The sequence below is a fragment of the Gymnoscopelus braueri genome, assembly GCF_963280865.1.
Source record: "Gymnoscopelus braueri genome assembly, contig: SCAFFOLD_601, whole genome shotgun sequence".
NCBI lineage: Eukaryota > Metazoa > Chordata > Actinopteri > Myctophiformes > Myctophidae > Gymnoscopelus > Gymnoscopelus braueri.
The window spans coordinates 1-15,979 of NW_027660768.1; the positions used below are offsets into that span (position 1 = coordinate 1).

Consider the following 15,979-nt stretch of genomic DNA (forward strand, 5'->3'; position numbering starts at 1 on the left):
AAATGATTACTAAGTTAATAATACCAAGTGTACATTCCGGTCAACTAACCATAGACTTTAACCCATTAAGACTCTGGAACGCATCTGTGTCACTTTAAATGTCTTTGGCTATTCAAAAATAGCAGATATACAAGCTCATAGCGCGGCACCGAGTGCCGCGCTATGAGCTTGTAGATCTGCTATTTTTGAAAAATCTAGATTTTTTTTTTTTTTCCAAAAATCCAAAATCCAAAAAAGTTTGGATTTAGAAAACATTTTTAAGAATCGCCTCAGGTCTTAATGGGTTAATGGAATGAAAATCCTTCTGCAACCCGCAGTAGAGAGGAAATAGCGCCACCTTCTAGTTCATTACTGAGAACTGCAGCGTTTACATTACTCCACCTGGTACTTGCCACCTGGTACGGGCAGCGAGTGTGTGTGCGCGCACGTGTGTGCACGTGTGCATGTGTGTGCGTGCGTGCGTGTGTGTGCGCGCACGTGTGTGCGCGTGTGCATGTGTGTGTGTGTGTGCGTGTGTGTGTGTGTGTGCTTCTCACTCCATCAGTCCAGCTTGCTCTCTCTCCAGCGGTTCGATCCTCTCCAGGACGTGTGAATACTGGACGTTGGCTTTGACCCAGGTGGCCAGGGGAGCGGCGGCAGCGCTGGCACGCTTTGCATTCTGAACAGAACGCACGACAACAACAACAACAACAACGACAACAATGGCAATTCAGTGTGACGTGTTGCAAGCCTGTAGATCTGCTGTTTTAGCTATTCATCGTATGATTAAGTACATATAGGGCTTAACCCACTGATACCTGGAACGCATCTGTGTCACTTTAGACTTCATTGGCTATTAAAAAATAGCAGATATACAAGCTCATAGTGCGGGCACCGAGTGCCGCGCTATGAGCTTGTAGATCTGCTATTTTTTGAAAAATCGTGAAAAAAATATTTTTTATATTTTTTTCAAAAAACTTTGGATTTAGAAAACATTTTAAGAATCGGACTCAGGCCTTAATGGGTTAAGTGGTTTTGGAGGTTTGGCTCAGTGTTAATTTCGTTGACTAAAACTATAGCTAAAAATGTTCGCTGTTCGGACTAGCTTTTTTCACTGATGAAAACTAAATGAAAACTAAGCTATGATGACTAAAACTATGACTAAATATAATGACAATTTTGTTGTTTTTTCATACAAATACAATCTAGATGTAAAGGTTAGGCAGGAACTAGTGGACAAGAGATCCAGGGAAAATAAGACAAGTCATTTTATGCTATTTAATGATATTTAGTCTAAAACTAGATGAAAACATCCAGTGGTGGAAAAAGTACTCAAATGTTTTACTTAAGTAAAAGTATCAATAGTGCAATGTAGAAATACTCTGTTACAAGTAAAAGTCCGGAATTCAAAATTTACTTGAGTAAAAGTACAAAAGTATCGGTATCAAAATGTACTTAAAGTACCAAAAGTAAAAGTACTAAAATGTGTCGCGATGCGACGAGTTGTGAGCTTGTAGATCGGCTATTTTCAAATAGCCGAGGTATAAAATGGGGCTAAACTGGCTAACGTGTGTTTTATAATGTAATAATTTGTTTCTGCAAAGTAACTAGTAACTAAAGTTTTCAAATATTTGTAGTAGAGTAAAAAAAAAGAAGTAAACTATTTGCCTGAGATGTAGTAGAGTAGAAGTAAAAGTATTGACATTTGGACATACTCCAGTAAAGTAAAAGTACCTCACAATTGTACTTAAGTACAGTACTTGAGTAAATGTACTTAGTTACTTTCCACCACTGAAAAACATCGTCACATTTCAGATGACTAAAATATGACTAAAAACTAAAATGGATTTTCGTTCAGAAAAAGAGTAAAAGTGAATGAAAATGAACACAGGTGGTTTGACGGGCTGACCTTGGGGTCGAAGGAGGCCTTGTTCCTGTGGAGAAGCTCCTCCACGCTCTGCCGGATCTCATGGGTCACGTTCCTGGCCTCGAACGTGGTGATGTCCTCCCTCACCCCTCGCTTAGCCAGGAAGCTACGAGAGAGAGATTGTGATACATTGTTTTTAACCCATTAACCCATTAAGACCTGAGGCGATTCTTTAAAAAAATCTAAATCCTAACAGTTTTTGGAAAAAAATCTAAAACATTTTTTTTTCAGGATTTTTCAAAAATAGCAGATCTACAAGCTCGTAGCGCGGCACTCGGTGCCGCGCTATGAGCTTGTATATCTGCTATTTTTGAATAGCCTAAAGAAATCTAAAAGTGACACAGATGCGTCCCAGGTATTAGACCTGAAGCCAATTCTACAAAATGTGTCTTCTAAATCCCAGCAGTATTCTGAAAAAAAGTATGTTTCTATAGAGCGTCGCAGTTCCCGCCCACTTCCGTTTTTTTTTGGTGCCGGAAGAGAGAACTCAATGCATTTTTCCATTGACATTTCCAAAAATATTCATATCTATTAATTTAAGCCTCGAATCAAGCCATCATGAGAGGACATGAATCATGACCATAGAACGTTTTTTTCTGTGATTTTTTTTTATTTTATATTTAATTATATGATATACTATATTTAATAAATACCCTTTGTTTTGCCGTTTTAAAAAAAAAAAAATCACAGAAAAAAACGTTCTATGGTCATGATTCATGTCCTCTCATGATGGCTTGATTCGAGGCTTAAATTAATAGATATGAATATTTTTGGAAATGTCAATGGAAAAATGCATTGAGTTTTTTCTTCCGGCACCAAAAAAAAACGGAAGTGGGCGGGAACTGCGACGCTCTATATCAGTGGTGCTCATGTCAAGGACCCCCAAAATGATATGTATTTGGCAGCGGACCCCCATCTCAAAATATGTTGTTCCAGGGACCCCCAGAAGCAAAGAATAGAGTTAAAAATGTTCGCTTTAAACAATATAAATTCAAAGATTTGCACACATTTTCATGATTTTTCAAAAATAGCAGATCTAGAAGCTCATAGCGCGGCACCGAGTGCCGCGCTATGAGCTTGTAGATCTGCTATTTTTGAAATAGCCAAAGTGTAAAATAATGCTTTTTAGCTCAAATGAAAAAGTGACACAGATGCGTCCCAGGTTTAATCATGACATACTGTACGTACCAAAAGAGGATTTAACATCTTATATAAATACATAGTTAAACAATCCAGCTGCCCCTCAACAACGGAAGAGAGAGCAGCACCATCAGAGAGAGAGAGAACAGAAAGAAAGAAAGAAAGACAGAAAGACAGAAAGAGGACAAATGGAGGCATGAAAGAGAGAAGGAGAATGAAAATAAAGAAAAGGCAAAGAGAGAGAGAGAGAGAGAGAGAGAGAGAGAGAGAGAGAGAGAGAGAGAGAGAGAGAGAGAGAGCGATAGACAGCGAGAGAGGGAGGATGACAGAATGAAGTGAGCTTTAAAGTCTGATAATGAGGTAGCTAATGCTAAATCAAGCCTGAAGTTATGGGTCTTAAAGCTTTCCAACTCTAATTAAGGGGTAAACAGTGACAAATCACCCAAGTTGGCTACTCATATACACATACACGCTCTCTCACACACACACACGCACACGCACACGCACACGCACACGCACACACGCACGCACACGCACACGCACACGCACACGCACACGCACAGTCGCACACGCACACAGTCAACTCTCTGTGTCTTTGTTGCTGGCGGTGCTCAGAGCGCTGCGGCTTCACTCAATCACCTTTTTTTCCTCTCTGATTAGCTCCGTAAACCACTTATTTTCTGCTTTCGCCGAAAATAGCAATTGAACAAGTTCGCGACGCGCTGTGAGCTTGTCGATCGGCTATTTTCGGGCGAAAGCTTCCCCCGCAATAACAAGAACACAGAAAAGACACTAGTATAGAGCCCTGAGGGACTCGGGTCAACCATAATAGGGTTTAAGTGGTTAAGCGCTCATAGTCAGACGAGCAGCTCTTTCCAGCTAATATGATGGGCTCAAAGCTGCAGCTTTAGTTCCAACAAAAAAAGGAAGACACATTTACTGCACCTCGTATCTTTTTTCGTAAATTAACGCCCTACTTGATCATACTACAGCGTCACAAAAAAGCAGCAGATCCACAAGCTACAAACTTTATCCTCCTGAAAAGGAACTGTTTTGGACACCCGACAGAGACGATATATAGGCAATACTGCTTCTCTAAAATCCTTGTCCTTCCCACACCAAAACTCTCAAGACATGAACGACAGAGCCACCACGCACCTAGCGCTCACAACAGTATATATATATAAAAATCCTGCCATGGATCACTGGAGTGGATTTTTCAGTTTAAAGTTTTAATACACGTTTGAAGGACCATGATAAATACTTTTAATGTGTTGTAACACTGAATGTCATGAAACCTTTAAGCAATAAACTGCCTCGCTGGCATGCTTTTGTGTGCTGTGAAGTATTGATGCATATTTGGAGATTCTATGTATTGTCTTAGTTGTTGTGTTGTATTATGCAACTGTTCCTTATGTGTGTATAGGTTGAAGAGGCTGTGAAAACATAATTATAGCCCTCAGGGACAATAAAGTCTAATCTAATCAGTACAATAATGTATGCGCATGGCACATACACACACACACACACACACACACAAAATTATGCCTGAACACAATTACATGCATGCAATGAAAATACGAATTACTTTGCATTACAGTCATTTAGCAGAGGCTTTTATCCAAAGCAACTTACAATAAGTGCATTCAACATAGGTAGGGAACGGAACTACTAATCACCAGAAGTCTTACGTGCATTCTCTTCTAAAACAAGCAACTAAGAGTATACCTAGCGTAAAGGTAAAAGTGCAATATATCAGCTACCTACTTTCTTAAACAGATGAGACAAGTAGGACAATCAAATGAGCAAGAGCTAAAACCAATAAGTGTCGAATAAACAAGAACCAATAAGACAAGAGCGTACAACTAATTGACAACAAGTAGGCAAGGCAAAGAGGAAGGGTAGTGTTTCCTGAAGAGGTGGGTTTTTAGCCTGCGGCGAAAGATGGCCAGTGACTGCTGTCCTGACATCAGTGAGGATGTGAATGAAAAAAGGAAGGGTAGGAAATGGTTTATCATTCTCTACACAACCTGCATGCTAGGTCTCTGACTATCTCTGTCCTTATCCGTTTCTGCATCACTTAAAGCCACATTAGATATACCAGTCCTCGTAAGAGCAGTGAACAAGGAAAGACTGCTTTCATGTATTATGCTCCACACTAATGGAACAAACTTCAGGACTCTCTGAAACTGGTGCGATTGGTCTCAATAAAGACATTCAGGGTGCTTCTCGAGGACACACTACATAGTGACTGCACCTGTTTCATGTCACTCTATGTTTATTTGCATCTGTGACCCTGTAATATGATTCAAATGTTTGTTATTGTTTTTCATTATGTATGTATTGTATTGTATATGCTGTTATCAGGGCGTCCTTGAAAAAGAGAGCTTGCTCTCAATGGGATTCCCTGAATAAATAAAGGAAAAAGAAAGAAAGGAAGAAAGAAAGCTACAAGTGCATCCGGTTCGGCCAAGCGTCTATACGAGCACACTTGTTTAACCAATAAAATGTATTAAGAACAGTTTGTGACTAAATACCAACTATATTGGCAACAGTTTCCTTTTTCCATTCCATTCCATTACAGTCATTTAGCAGACGCTTTTATCCAAAGCGACTTACAATAAGTGCATTCAACATAGGTAGGGAAGGAAATCACCAGAAGTCTTAAGTGCATTCTCTTCTAAAACAAGCAACTAAGAGTATACCTAGCGCTAAGGTAAAAGTGCAATATATCAGCTACCTATACTTTCTTAAACACATGAGACAAGTAGGACAATCAAATGAGCAAGAGCTAAAACCAATAAGTATCAAATAAAAAGAACAAATAAGACAAGAGCACGAACAACTAATTGACAACAAGTAGGCAAGGCGAAGAGGAAGGGTAGTGTTTCCTGAAGAGGTGGGGTTTTATTTACTGAAAAAGTAACAGCACCAACACTGTATTACGGGCTGATGCACGTCTGTACTTTGTGGGTATAAAGCAAATCTATAAAAGATTGCGATTTCCATTTGGCCAGAGGAGACAGGTCCTCACAACACCGGTCCACATGCCCCGCAAGCAGACAGTTTGTCAATGGAAAATCAAAAAGAAAAGAAATGGACTGAATATCATCATATAATGTTTTTTTTTCTTCTGAATGCCGTATTGATTATCCATCCCATAAACTGTTATCGTTTCACGTACCCCGCAAGGGACAGCCTGGACGTCCTTCTCATGGATTAAAAGCAGAAATAAAATCTCACAACTGTGAAAACAGGATCTGAGACCATTTCTTTTACCTGATGGTAAAGATTCAATGTATCCCCTGAGCAAGCAGGCTCTATTAGCTCAATGGTAAAAATGGCAGGACTTGCAGGGTAGAAGAGGAAAGTTACATAGTGCAGCTTTAAAGGGGTAGTTCACCCCCCAAATAACTTTTTTTCTATTGATTACTCACCCCATGGAGCCTTGAATTCCTTCCTTTATTATTTGATTATAATAAATTTAGCCCCATTGATTCCGGTAGGAGACACAAATGCATTTGTGTCTCCTACCGGAATCAATGGGGACACATTTATTATAATCAAATTATTGGCTTAGGAATGTGACAAAAACAAAAAAATATCTATGAATTCAAGGCTCCAGATGGTCAGTAATCAATAGAAAAAAAGTTATTTTGGGGGTGAACTACCCCTTTAACAATTAGCACTATTGTGTAGAATTATAATGTTTTGGAATTCAAATGACTGAAATCAGGCGTGGCGACTGAGAACTTTAAAGGGTCTACACCATGAAAATCAATTTTTTCTTGTTTTTTTGTATTTTTTGGGGTCCCCAGTGTCTCTTGTACCTTTTTTTTCAGTCATTCCTTCTCATTTCATGGATTTCCAGAATGGGCGTGTCTGAACAGGCGATCTCAGAATGGAAATGTTTCTGATGTCACAAACATTAATGATGGCAAACCCAATGTTAAATGAAAAGTGCCCGAATCGCTCCGAAACTTTTTCTACCCCCCCTAAGTGGGGATCTACGAACAAATACTTCGGGCTCGGATTTTGGCTCCGCCCCCCGGAAGTGGGTGAAACAGGCACCTCAAACACTTGGTGGAATTGTTCAAAAATGTTCAAAGTGTTTTTTTTTTCGATTTTGTATTTTTCTTAGATGCTTCTTCATGGTGTAGATCCTTTAACCCATTAACTGCCAGAGGTATTTTCATATTTTTTTAGCCAGTGCCAGAGTTTTTCATTGAAAAAAATTAAGTACTCAGGAGCCGAGATACATAATTTTTAAGTTTTAAGTTAACAAGGAAGTGGATAGGAGCCTAGATCTTTAACAAATCATATCTCCCTGGTCTTATTTATTTTATTTTTTTTAGTTCACGTAGATCTACGCGATTGGCACGTGGCGGCTTTAAATAGGTTCGCGTAGATCTACGTGATTGGCAGTGAATCAGTAAATCCATGCATTCTAAAGAGAGAACACTGAGCTCCCAAAGAGCAATCACACAACACACTTAATATATGTACCCTTTAAAAAAAAGTAAAGGAGAAGGATACATCAATATCTATACTGTCAGACGATTCAGAGCCTATATCCTGTCATCGCACGCATCATCGCTTCCGTCCCCATACCCGGGAGGAACGGTCCTGTCAGCTGTTTAAAATCCCATGCCCCGGAGGGACTGTGCAAAGATAAGATAAAGTAAGACCCTTCATTGATCCAGCGAGGGAAATGCAGTCGCCAAAGGCAGCACAGCAGCTTTTGATACAGTTACGGACCAAGAAAAGCACTGTGCATGACAGGTTAAAACACATCACACTCAAAAGAAACGCCATCAATAATGAACCACATACACAACGTCAACAAAGCTTGCATTATGCAGGACAAAAATAACTAAGAGTATACACACAGTAACCATGTCAGATAGTGTCCTTACTGTAAGGCACAATGGATTGGCTATCTGGTTTTCAACAGCTGGGCGGCAGCTGCTTGAATAGGATCATTATAGGATACATTTATGGGAGGATCCTGAACATCTAAAATACTATTTGAATGGTAAATGGTAAATTGTGCATTTATATAGTGCCTTTCTCCAAAGCACTTCACAATGTGTTTCTCAGTAGAAGAAGACGGGAAAAAAAAGAGAAAGGCACCAACCAGCTCATCAGTGTCTTGCTCAAGGACACTTACAACAGTATGTCTTGTTTCAACAATTCCCCATTGGTCTTCCAGACTGTAAGACACCACTAGTGAGACACATCTTGAGTGTTATTTTAACTGAGAGAGTTAGATGAACAGTCAGCATCGTATACTGTGTAACTTCCTCTCAGTCTCGCCTCTTCAGCAGACATGTCTCTCTGTGGTATTTTTCTCCCTAACTTACAGGTACATGTCTCTCCTTTCCTCTTTCCGTGTCTGACAGGGAGTGTCTCAACACTCTCTCAGTCTATACCAGTGGCGTACCCACTGTAGAGGCAGGGCAGGCGGTCGCCTGCACAACTAAGATCTTGCCTCCCTTAGAAAACCCAAATAAGCCGAAGATGTGTCATTGTGTGCTTAATGTCCTCAAAGTCACGCATCCAACAAGCTTTGAACTGAACAGATTGGACCTTCTGTTCCAGCGATAATGGCCAAACCATCTTGAAAGCGGCCACTTTCGCCGGTTTTCGATCGCCGATTTTCGCCGGAAAAAAGTCTCGCCTGCCCTAAATGTAATTCCTGGGGACGCTACTGGTCTATACCACACCCAGGGCTCAACAGTGCTTCACTCATCAGCTGCAACTAAATATAGAAGTCTGTGTACTGCAAAATGTCAGGTGATAAGAAGCAGCTGGAACATGTGGTCAAACTTTGTTGGCTCAGGGCACCCCTGTAAATAACTTTTTTCATCCATTGCACCCCTGAATTACAAATCATATTAAGGTACGTAAATATGTAGATAGTTCCCCCTAAGATACAGTATATGGCATGAGGAATACTTGAGAGAATTTCCCTTTCCATTAGGACAGACTTTTATACTTGACGTTTAAACTGAAGCGATATCGATGAATTCCAAAGTATTCTGCGGCACCCACCCTGGTCTACACCCTCCCCAGACCAACCACTAGTGGTCAGCAGTGAAAGGGACTACATGGGGGAATTGGGAATTGGCATAACAACTAAAGAAAAGAAAAGAAAGGCAACCAGAAAATGCAGGCTAGCCGGAATGACTGCTGTGTGCCATTCTAGTGCTCTCTCTCTGGCTGCCTACCCTATGTCTCTCTCTCACAGTCTCTATCAAAACAAAAAAGCAGCAATGCTGGGGGGGATATTGTCTTTAAATAATGAACATGAATGAAGTGAATAATGAAGTTAAAACATTTGTAATGGTTTCAAAACACATTTTCTGCACTTCCGTTCCGTAAAACAGCTTGGGGCATGCTTTCCAAACGGGCATCGCACTGGTCTCATTAAAATGGCAAGTGCAGAACCTCCACTAACAGTTTTGGCTCACAAAGACAGAAAACAGTTCAGACAAATGTTCAGACAAATGAGCAAGGCAAGGCAACACATATATATTTTTTAAAGACCCTGAAGGCATTCTACAAAGCAGTGCTAAGGAAAACTGCCAACACAAATCTAAAGCAAAGCGCCAGCAGGACTGACACGCTGACCTCTATACAGAATTGCGGCTCCATTTCAACAACGCTGAAGAATTAATCAAGCCGCCCCCCCCCTGAACCGTTGTTGATATTGCATGTCGCTTGTGATTCTCAAAGCTAACCCCCCTCAGAGCTATCAGGCCTGAGGCATCACTGAGTTTATAATGCATTATGACCAGCTCTTATAAATTATATCATTATAAGTTATAATACTTCATAAACCTTGTTATAAGTTGTTATGCCTAATTATAAACATTCATAACGAGTGTTAGAATGCTTTATAAGTGCATTGTAATGCATTATGAATGTGATTATAACACATTATAGACCCAACCTTAATATAAAGTATTACCGGAATCTCAGACAAGCACCGTTTCACTTGATGGGGTAGAAGCAGGAGAAAACTGTGTGTATATAGGCTACGTTTTGCATTCAAATAACTTAGGGAAACACAATGTCATTGGGAAATAACCTCCATTCCTCCCTCTGGTCTTTCTTTCATCACTCCGTCATTATGTCTCCTTCCATCTCCATTTGCCCCCACCACCACCACCACCTCCCTCCTCTCTCTGTCACCTCCTCATGTTAAATCTAACCTTGGAGGTGTCAGAGAGCCCAAGCAGTTTTAATCGCTCCCTAAAGATGCCTTCTCTCAGCCTCACATTATCACTGCTTCTTTCTTGACATCTTTTTTTTTAACAAGCACCCTCCGTCCCACACTTTTCTCTCATGCTCTTGTCCTTAACCCATTAAGACCTGAGGGCAATTTAAAAAAAAAAATCTAAATCCTAACGCTTATAAAAAAAATAAAAAAAAATAAGAATTATATATATATATATATATATATATATATATATATACAGTATATATTCAAAGATTTGCACAATTTTCACGATTTTACAAAAATAACAGATCTACAAGCTCGTAGCGCGGCACTCGGTGCCGCGCTACGAGCTTGTAGATCTGCTATTTTTGAATAGCCAAAGAAATCTTAAAAATGAGACAGATGCGTCCCCGGTCTTAAGGGGTTAAAGCAGCACTATGTAACTTTTTAACAACTATATAGCATAGTATGTCCCACAAAATTGTAAAGTTACACGTTTAAGCAATTAACAATCATCCTTCCATAAATGCATACACTCAGGGGGGGGTCCCTGCTATAGGGGCTTGAATGTATTACTATAGGGGAGACAATGAGTTTCATCCTGGCATTTGGCCAAGGCACCAAGGCAGGACTAGTGCCGGTCAAAGCGAAGACGGGCTAATCCCAGCGTGTCCTCGCCGGACATGCTCGCAGAGACTCTTGGATAATGAAGTCAAAGAGGTTGCGGTCGCCATGTTATTTGTGTTCAAAGGGGCATAGTGCTGCTTTAATGAAGGTCTGTCTGTCTGTCTATTAGGGGTGTGCCGATACATAAATTTCACGAAAACGATACGATACGATATTGGGCTCACGACATCGATACGACATATGGCACTTTTTTATTCTGAAAATATATGGGGGGGGGGGGGGGGGGGAAGCAAATGCAAACAAATACTTCTGTTTTTGCATTATTATTATTATTGGGGGGAAAAAGGGGGACATTTTTTTAAACAATATTTTTTTTTCCAAAACGATACACATCGTCACGAAAACGTATCGCGATATATCGCGGGATGATATATCGCGGGACGATATATCGCGGGACGATATATCGGCACACCCCTACTGTCTATCCATCCATCTTATTCCATATGCTTGACACATACAGTAGCCTACACACACACACACACACACACACACACACACACACACACACACACACACACACACACACACACACACACACACACACACACACACACACACACACACACACACACACACACACACACACACACACACACACACACACAGCTGGTGTTGTGGACCAATGACACACCAACATGTTGCTGCTTGTACCTGTGTGAGTGAGTGACAAATGAACCCTCTTCATGTTTAACACGTACACATAAAACTGTTCTTCAGAGCCAGCTGCCACGCCAACAGGTGTGTGTCTGTATGGAGCATGGGACGGGATGTGTGTGTGAGTGATCCCTTTAGCCCAGGGGTATTCGACTAGATTAGGCAGGGGGACACAATTGTAAAATGACTTGACGTCGGGGGCCACAAAACCGTGTTCGTGGTTAACCGTTTGACCGTTTGTTGTGTGTGCTATATGGGACACAACAATGGACATATTATGTCTATTATGGTAACTTAATAGGGCCTGCTTCATACTGCACTCATGGCTTTTGATGTTTGATAGGATCATTTCTGTGCCTTTATAATGCACAGGCTTTGATTTGGATATTGAGAAAATAGGAAGTAGATATGTCAGTGTTCTGTGCGCGGGTCCCTCGTCTTTGTGAGAAGAGAATTGGAGCCAGGTTGGCAAGGTGAAGTGTTCGTATGGTATGAAGGAAAGGTTCTGTCTTTTTTTAGTTTTTGAGCATCCGGCTGATAAGAGCTCTTATGACACATTTCATTAATAGTGGAGAGTTAGACCATCATTCAGCCCAGGGCACTATTGAGGATGAATGAATCAATCATACTGTGTAAAACCTACAAGTGGATGGAGATGTAGAAGATGGAAGATCAAACAAAAAGATCAAACAAAATCCACTCAAAACTAACCAATTGATTGATTTGAAAGCCACTCGAAACTCAGAAATAGCTACAAATGGATGCCATGTGATGGATGAAATGGACTCAAAACTCATCTGTTGTGCTTTTTTATGTTGATATGCCACTGAAATGAAGTGATATAGCTACTTGAAGAAACAGCTGAACTAGTAGACAACTAGACAACATTTCTGGCTGTTTGGTCTCATCGTATCCATGAAAAGGTTTTTAATACTTCTACTTTTGATACTTGTACTTTTACTTTTGATAATTAAATACATCTTAACACTTTTTCTTAGTACATACGATGATCTACCTGAACACTTTACAAGTGATTTTCTTAGGGGTGACTTTAACTTTTACTGGAGTAAAAATATCTTTCAGGTAAGATACAGTATCTGTACCTTTGCACCAAAAAATAAATAAAATAATAGCACAATAAGTGAACCCTTTAACCAACCAGTTACAAATTCCTCAATGGTCTCGTTTAACTATGAACATTTGTTTTCATGTGTGTTGTCCCGGTCTTGTGGCCCCCAACTTCAAGTAATTTGTGGCCCCCTGCCTAATCTAGCTACCCCAGACGTGCTACAACAACACGCAGCACAGCACTAATACTATACTAATATACAGTAGTATATTAGTATATCTAAACAGTAGCCTACGTTTTATTGTTATCGGACTATTGGTTGGTTAACTATTAATGAGCTTCGGTTAACGGTTATGAAAAACATTCAAAATGGTCATTCTGTACAACCAACCATCTAATAATAATTTTGTACATTTATTTTTACATTGGAATGTGGAATGTGTTCCAGGGGCCACGAGAATGCTCAGCTGGGGACGGATTTGGCCCGCGGGCCGCCAGTTGAATATCACTGCTTTAACCCATTAACACATTCCATGCCAGAGTTTAATCTCATAATGTACTCACCAGTGCCAGCGTTTTATTGTTGTTTTTTTGTTTTTTTCATGTCGCCACAGACCTCGCTAAATAAGTTAAAAGTGCGCGTTCATTTGGTTCTAAACACACGGCGGATCCGTGAGAAACGGCCAGCGAAAATAGTTTCCAAATCCGTGCCGCCATCTTGAAGATACAGCCGATCAACCATAAACAGTGATCAGCGAGGAGAAAAACAACAACCGAGAAAATCGAGTTTTAAACAGGATCCCAGACAGGAAGCGGATACGATCGAAAAAACCGGAACCCGAATAATTCTGTTTCCGACCGGAAACCGGAAACGGAAATGGATCAAAAAAAATCGGAAAGTGCACCTGGGGAAATCTCAATGGGAATCGGCGGTTCGCGTAGATCTACGCGACTGGCACGCTGCGGCTTTAAATAGGTTCGCGTAGATCTACGCGATTGGCATTCAATGTGTTAAGACCGGGAACGCATCTGTGTTATTTTAGATTTATTTGGCCATTAAAAAAATAGCAGATATACAAGCTCGTAGCCCGGCACCGAGTGCCGCGCTACGAGCTTGTATATCTGCTATTTTATTTTAATTGGGAAAATTTATGCAAATCTTTTTTCCATTTTTCCGTAGCGAACATTTTCAACTTCTGGGGGGGTCCCTGGAACAAAATATTTTGATATAATTCATATAATTTTGGGGGTCCTTGACATGAAAGTTTGATAACCACTGATTATAGCAACATATTCCCTTTTTTTTTTTCAAATAAATAGTATTTTTGAAGACATTAGAATCCCCCCAGAAAGATTTGAGTTAAAAAAAATTGCTTTAAAAATATATATATTTTCAAAGATGTGCTCAAATTTTCACGATTATTCAAAAATAGCAGATCTACTATGAGCTTGTAGATCTGCTATTTTTGAATAGCCCAAAGAAATCTTAAAATGACACAGATGCGTTCCCGTTTTTTTTAAAGGGCTAAAAGTCTGCGCCCAACGTGGGGCTCGAACCCACGACCCTGAGATTAAGAGTCTCATGCTCTACCGACTGAGCTAGCCGGGCCTGATACTGTAAGCGCACGATACACCTACAACTTCATCTGACCTTTGACCATCTCCGCACTGACACCCACTCCCACAGACACACACACTTTCCTGCCTATATATTCCCTGGATCATTTTGCGTTTTCTGCTTTGATAACACTCATCCACTCCCCTATAGTCTATAGCAGGGGTCTTCAACGTTTTCAGCCCAAGGACCCCCTAGCTGAGAGAGAGATGAAGCAGGGACCCCCCTCTATATTGTATAAAATTCTGTTTCAGATTAAACTTTTTTTTGTTTACTTGGTCTGCTCTTTTTCCCCTCTACACCTTTACCTCTTTGCCAGAAATAGCAGATCTACAAGCTCACAACGCCTCGCAGCGCGAGGCGTTGTGAGCTTGTAGATCGGCTATTTTTTGGGCTATTTTTGCTTTAAAGGAGAATACCGGACAAATTAAGTGTTGTCTTTGATGTCTCGTTACTCACCTACCGACGTGAAAAGTGGCGTTCTTTTTTTTTTTCATAGATTCCCCTGTCGTCATTTTTTAAACCCCCTCCGTTGTCATAATGGGAGCGCGTGGGTTAGGGAGATTCGTCTATTATAACCGATGCAAAGTTGTTTTTTTCTCTACTGCTAGTCATTGTGGAGTCTCATGATAGTCAAACATGCGCTGAAACTTCCTGCGAGGCCACCGTTAATGGCGAACGATTTAACACTGGATGCTTGTTTCTTTCCAGAACCTGGCAACTCGTGTTGCCAGGTTCTGGAAACAAGGGACAGGGGAATCTATGGAAAAAAAGAACGCCACTTTTCACGTCGGTAGGTGAGTAACGAGACATCAAAGACAACACTTAATTTGTCCGGTATTCTCCTTTAAGTTCTCCTCAGAAATAGGGATGCTAGGGTTCAAGTGGTTAAGGTAAAATAAGTAATCATATCACACAAAGATTTGGCGGACCCCCTGTAGTAACTCTGAGGAACCCCTAGGGGTCCCGGACCCACCTGTTGAAGACCCCTGGTCTATAGTGAAAACTCTTCATCATTTGGTTCTTTAATGTCATTCAGAGTTGTTGTGTTTTTCCTCCCTCCTCATTACCTGCATTGAGACAATAAAGATAGAAGCTGAACTTGTGACCATAACTCTCTCTCTCTCACCTCTTCATGCTGACCCAGGAGGTGTCAAAGATGCCCATGAGTCTCAGCACTCCCTCCAGGATGTCCCGGATGACGTCGGGCGGCATGCGCAGCGAACGGATCTCTGAGAGCGCTTCAGGCTTGATGTTCCCCACCGCACGCTTTGCCTCGTCCACCAGGGGCTGTGGAGAGAGAGAGAGAGAGAGAGAGACAGAGAGAGAGAGAGAGAGAGAGAGAGAGAGAGAGAGAGAGAGAGAGAGAGAGAGACAGAGAGAGAGAGAGAGAGAGAGAGAGAGAGGCAGAGAGAGAGAGAGAGAGAGAGAGAGAGAGAGAGAGAGAAAGTGTGACTATGTGTGTAGAGACGAGTACAGAAAACTAGGTAGGAAAAAATGGGAAACGATCTAGGAAATGTAAAATGCAGAAGAGTGTGTGTGTGTGTGTGTGTGTGTGTGTGTGTGTGTGTGTGTGTGTGTGTGTGTGTGTGTGTGTGTGTGTGTGTGTGTGTGTGTGTGTGTGTGTGTGTTAGGGGGTGTGCCGATATATCGTCCCCGCGATATATCGCGATACGTTTTCGT

General features: G+C 40.9%; 1 protein-coding gene across 1 annotated transcript; it reads right to left on the reverse strand.

Moving 5' to 3' along the window:
* Positions 1 to 536: 536 nt before the first annotated feature.
* Positions 537 to 15,586, reverse strand: LOC308081196 (cytoplasmic dynein 2 heavy chain 1-like; the record flags this gene model as incomplete). Its single annotated transcript, XM_080457584.1, has 3 exons — positions 537 to 658; positions 1,889 to 2,012; positions 15,426 to 15,586. Coding segments are annotated over 3 exons (407 nt in total), but the record flags the coding sequence as incomplete, so codon positions are not given.
* Positions 15,587 to 15,979: the final 393 nt, after the last annotated feature.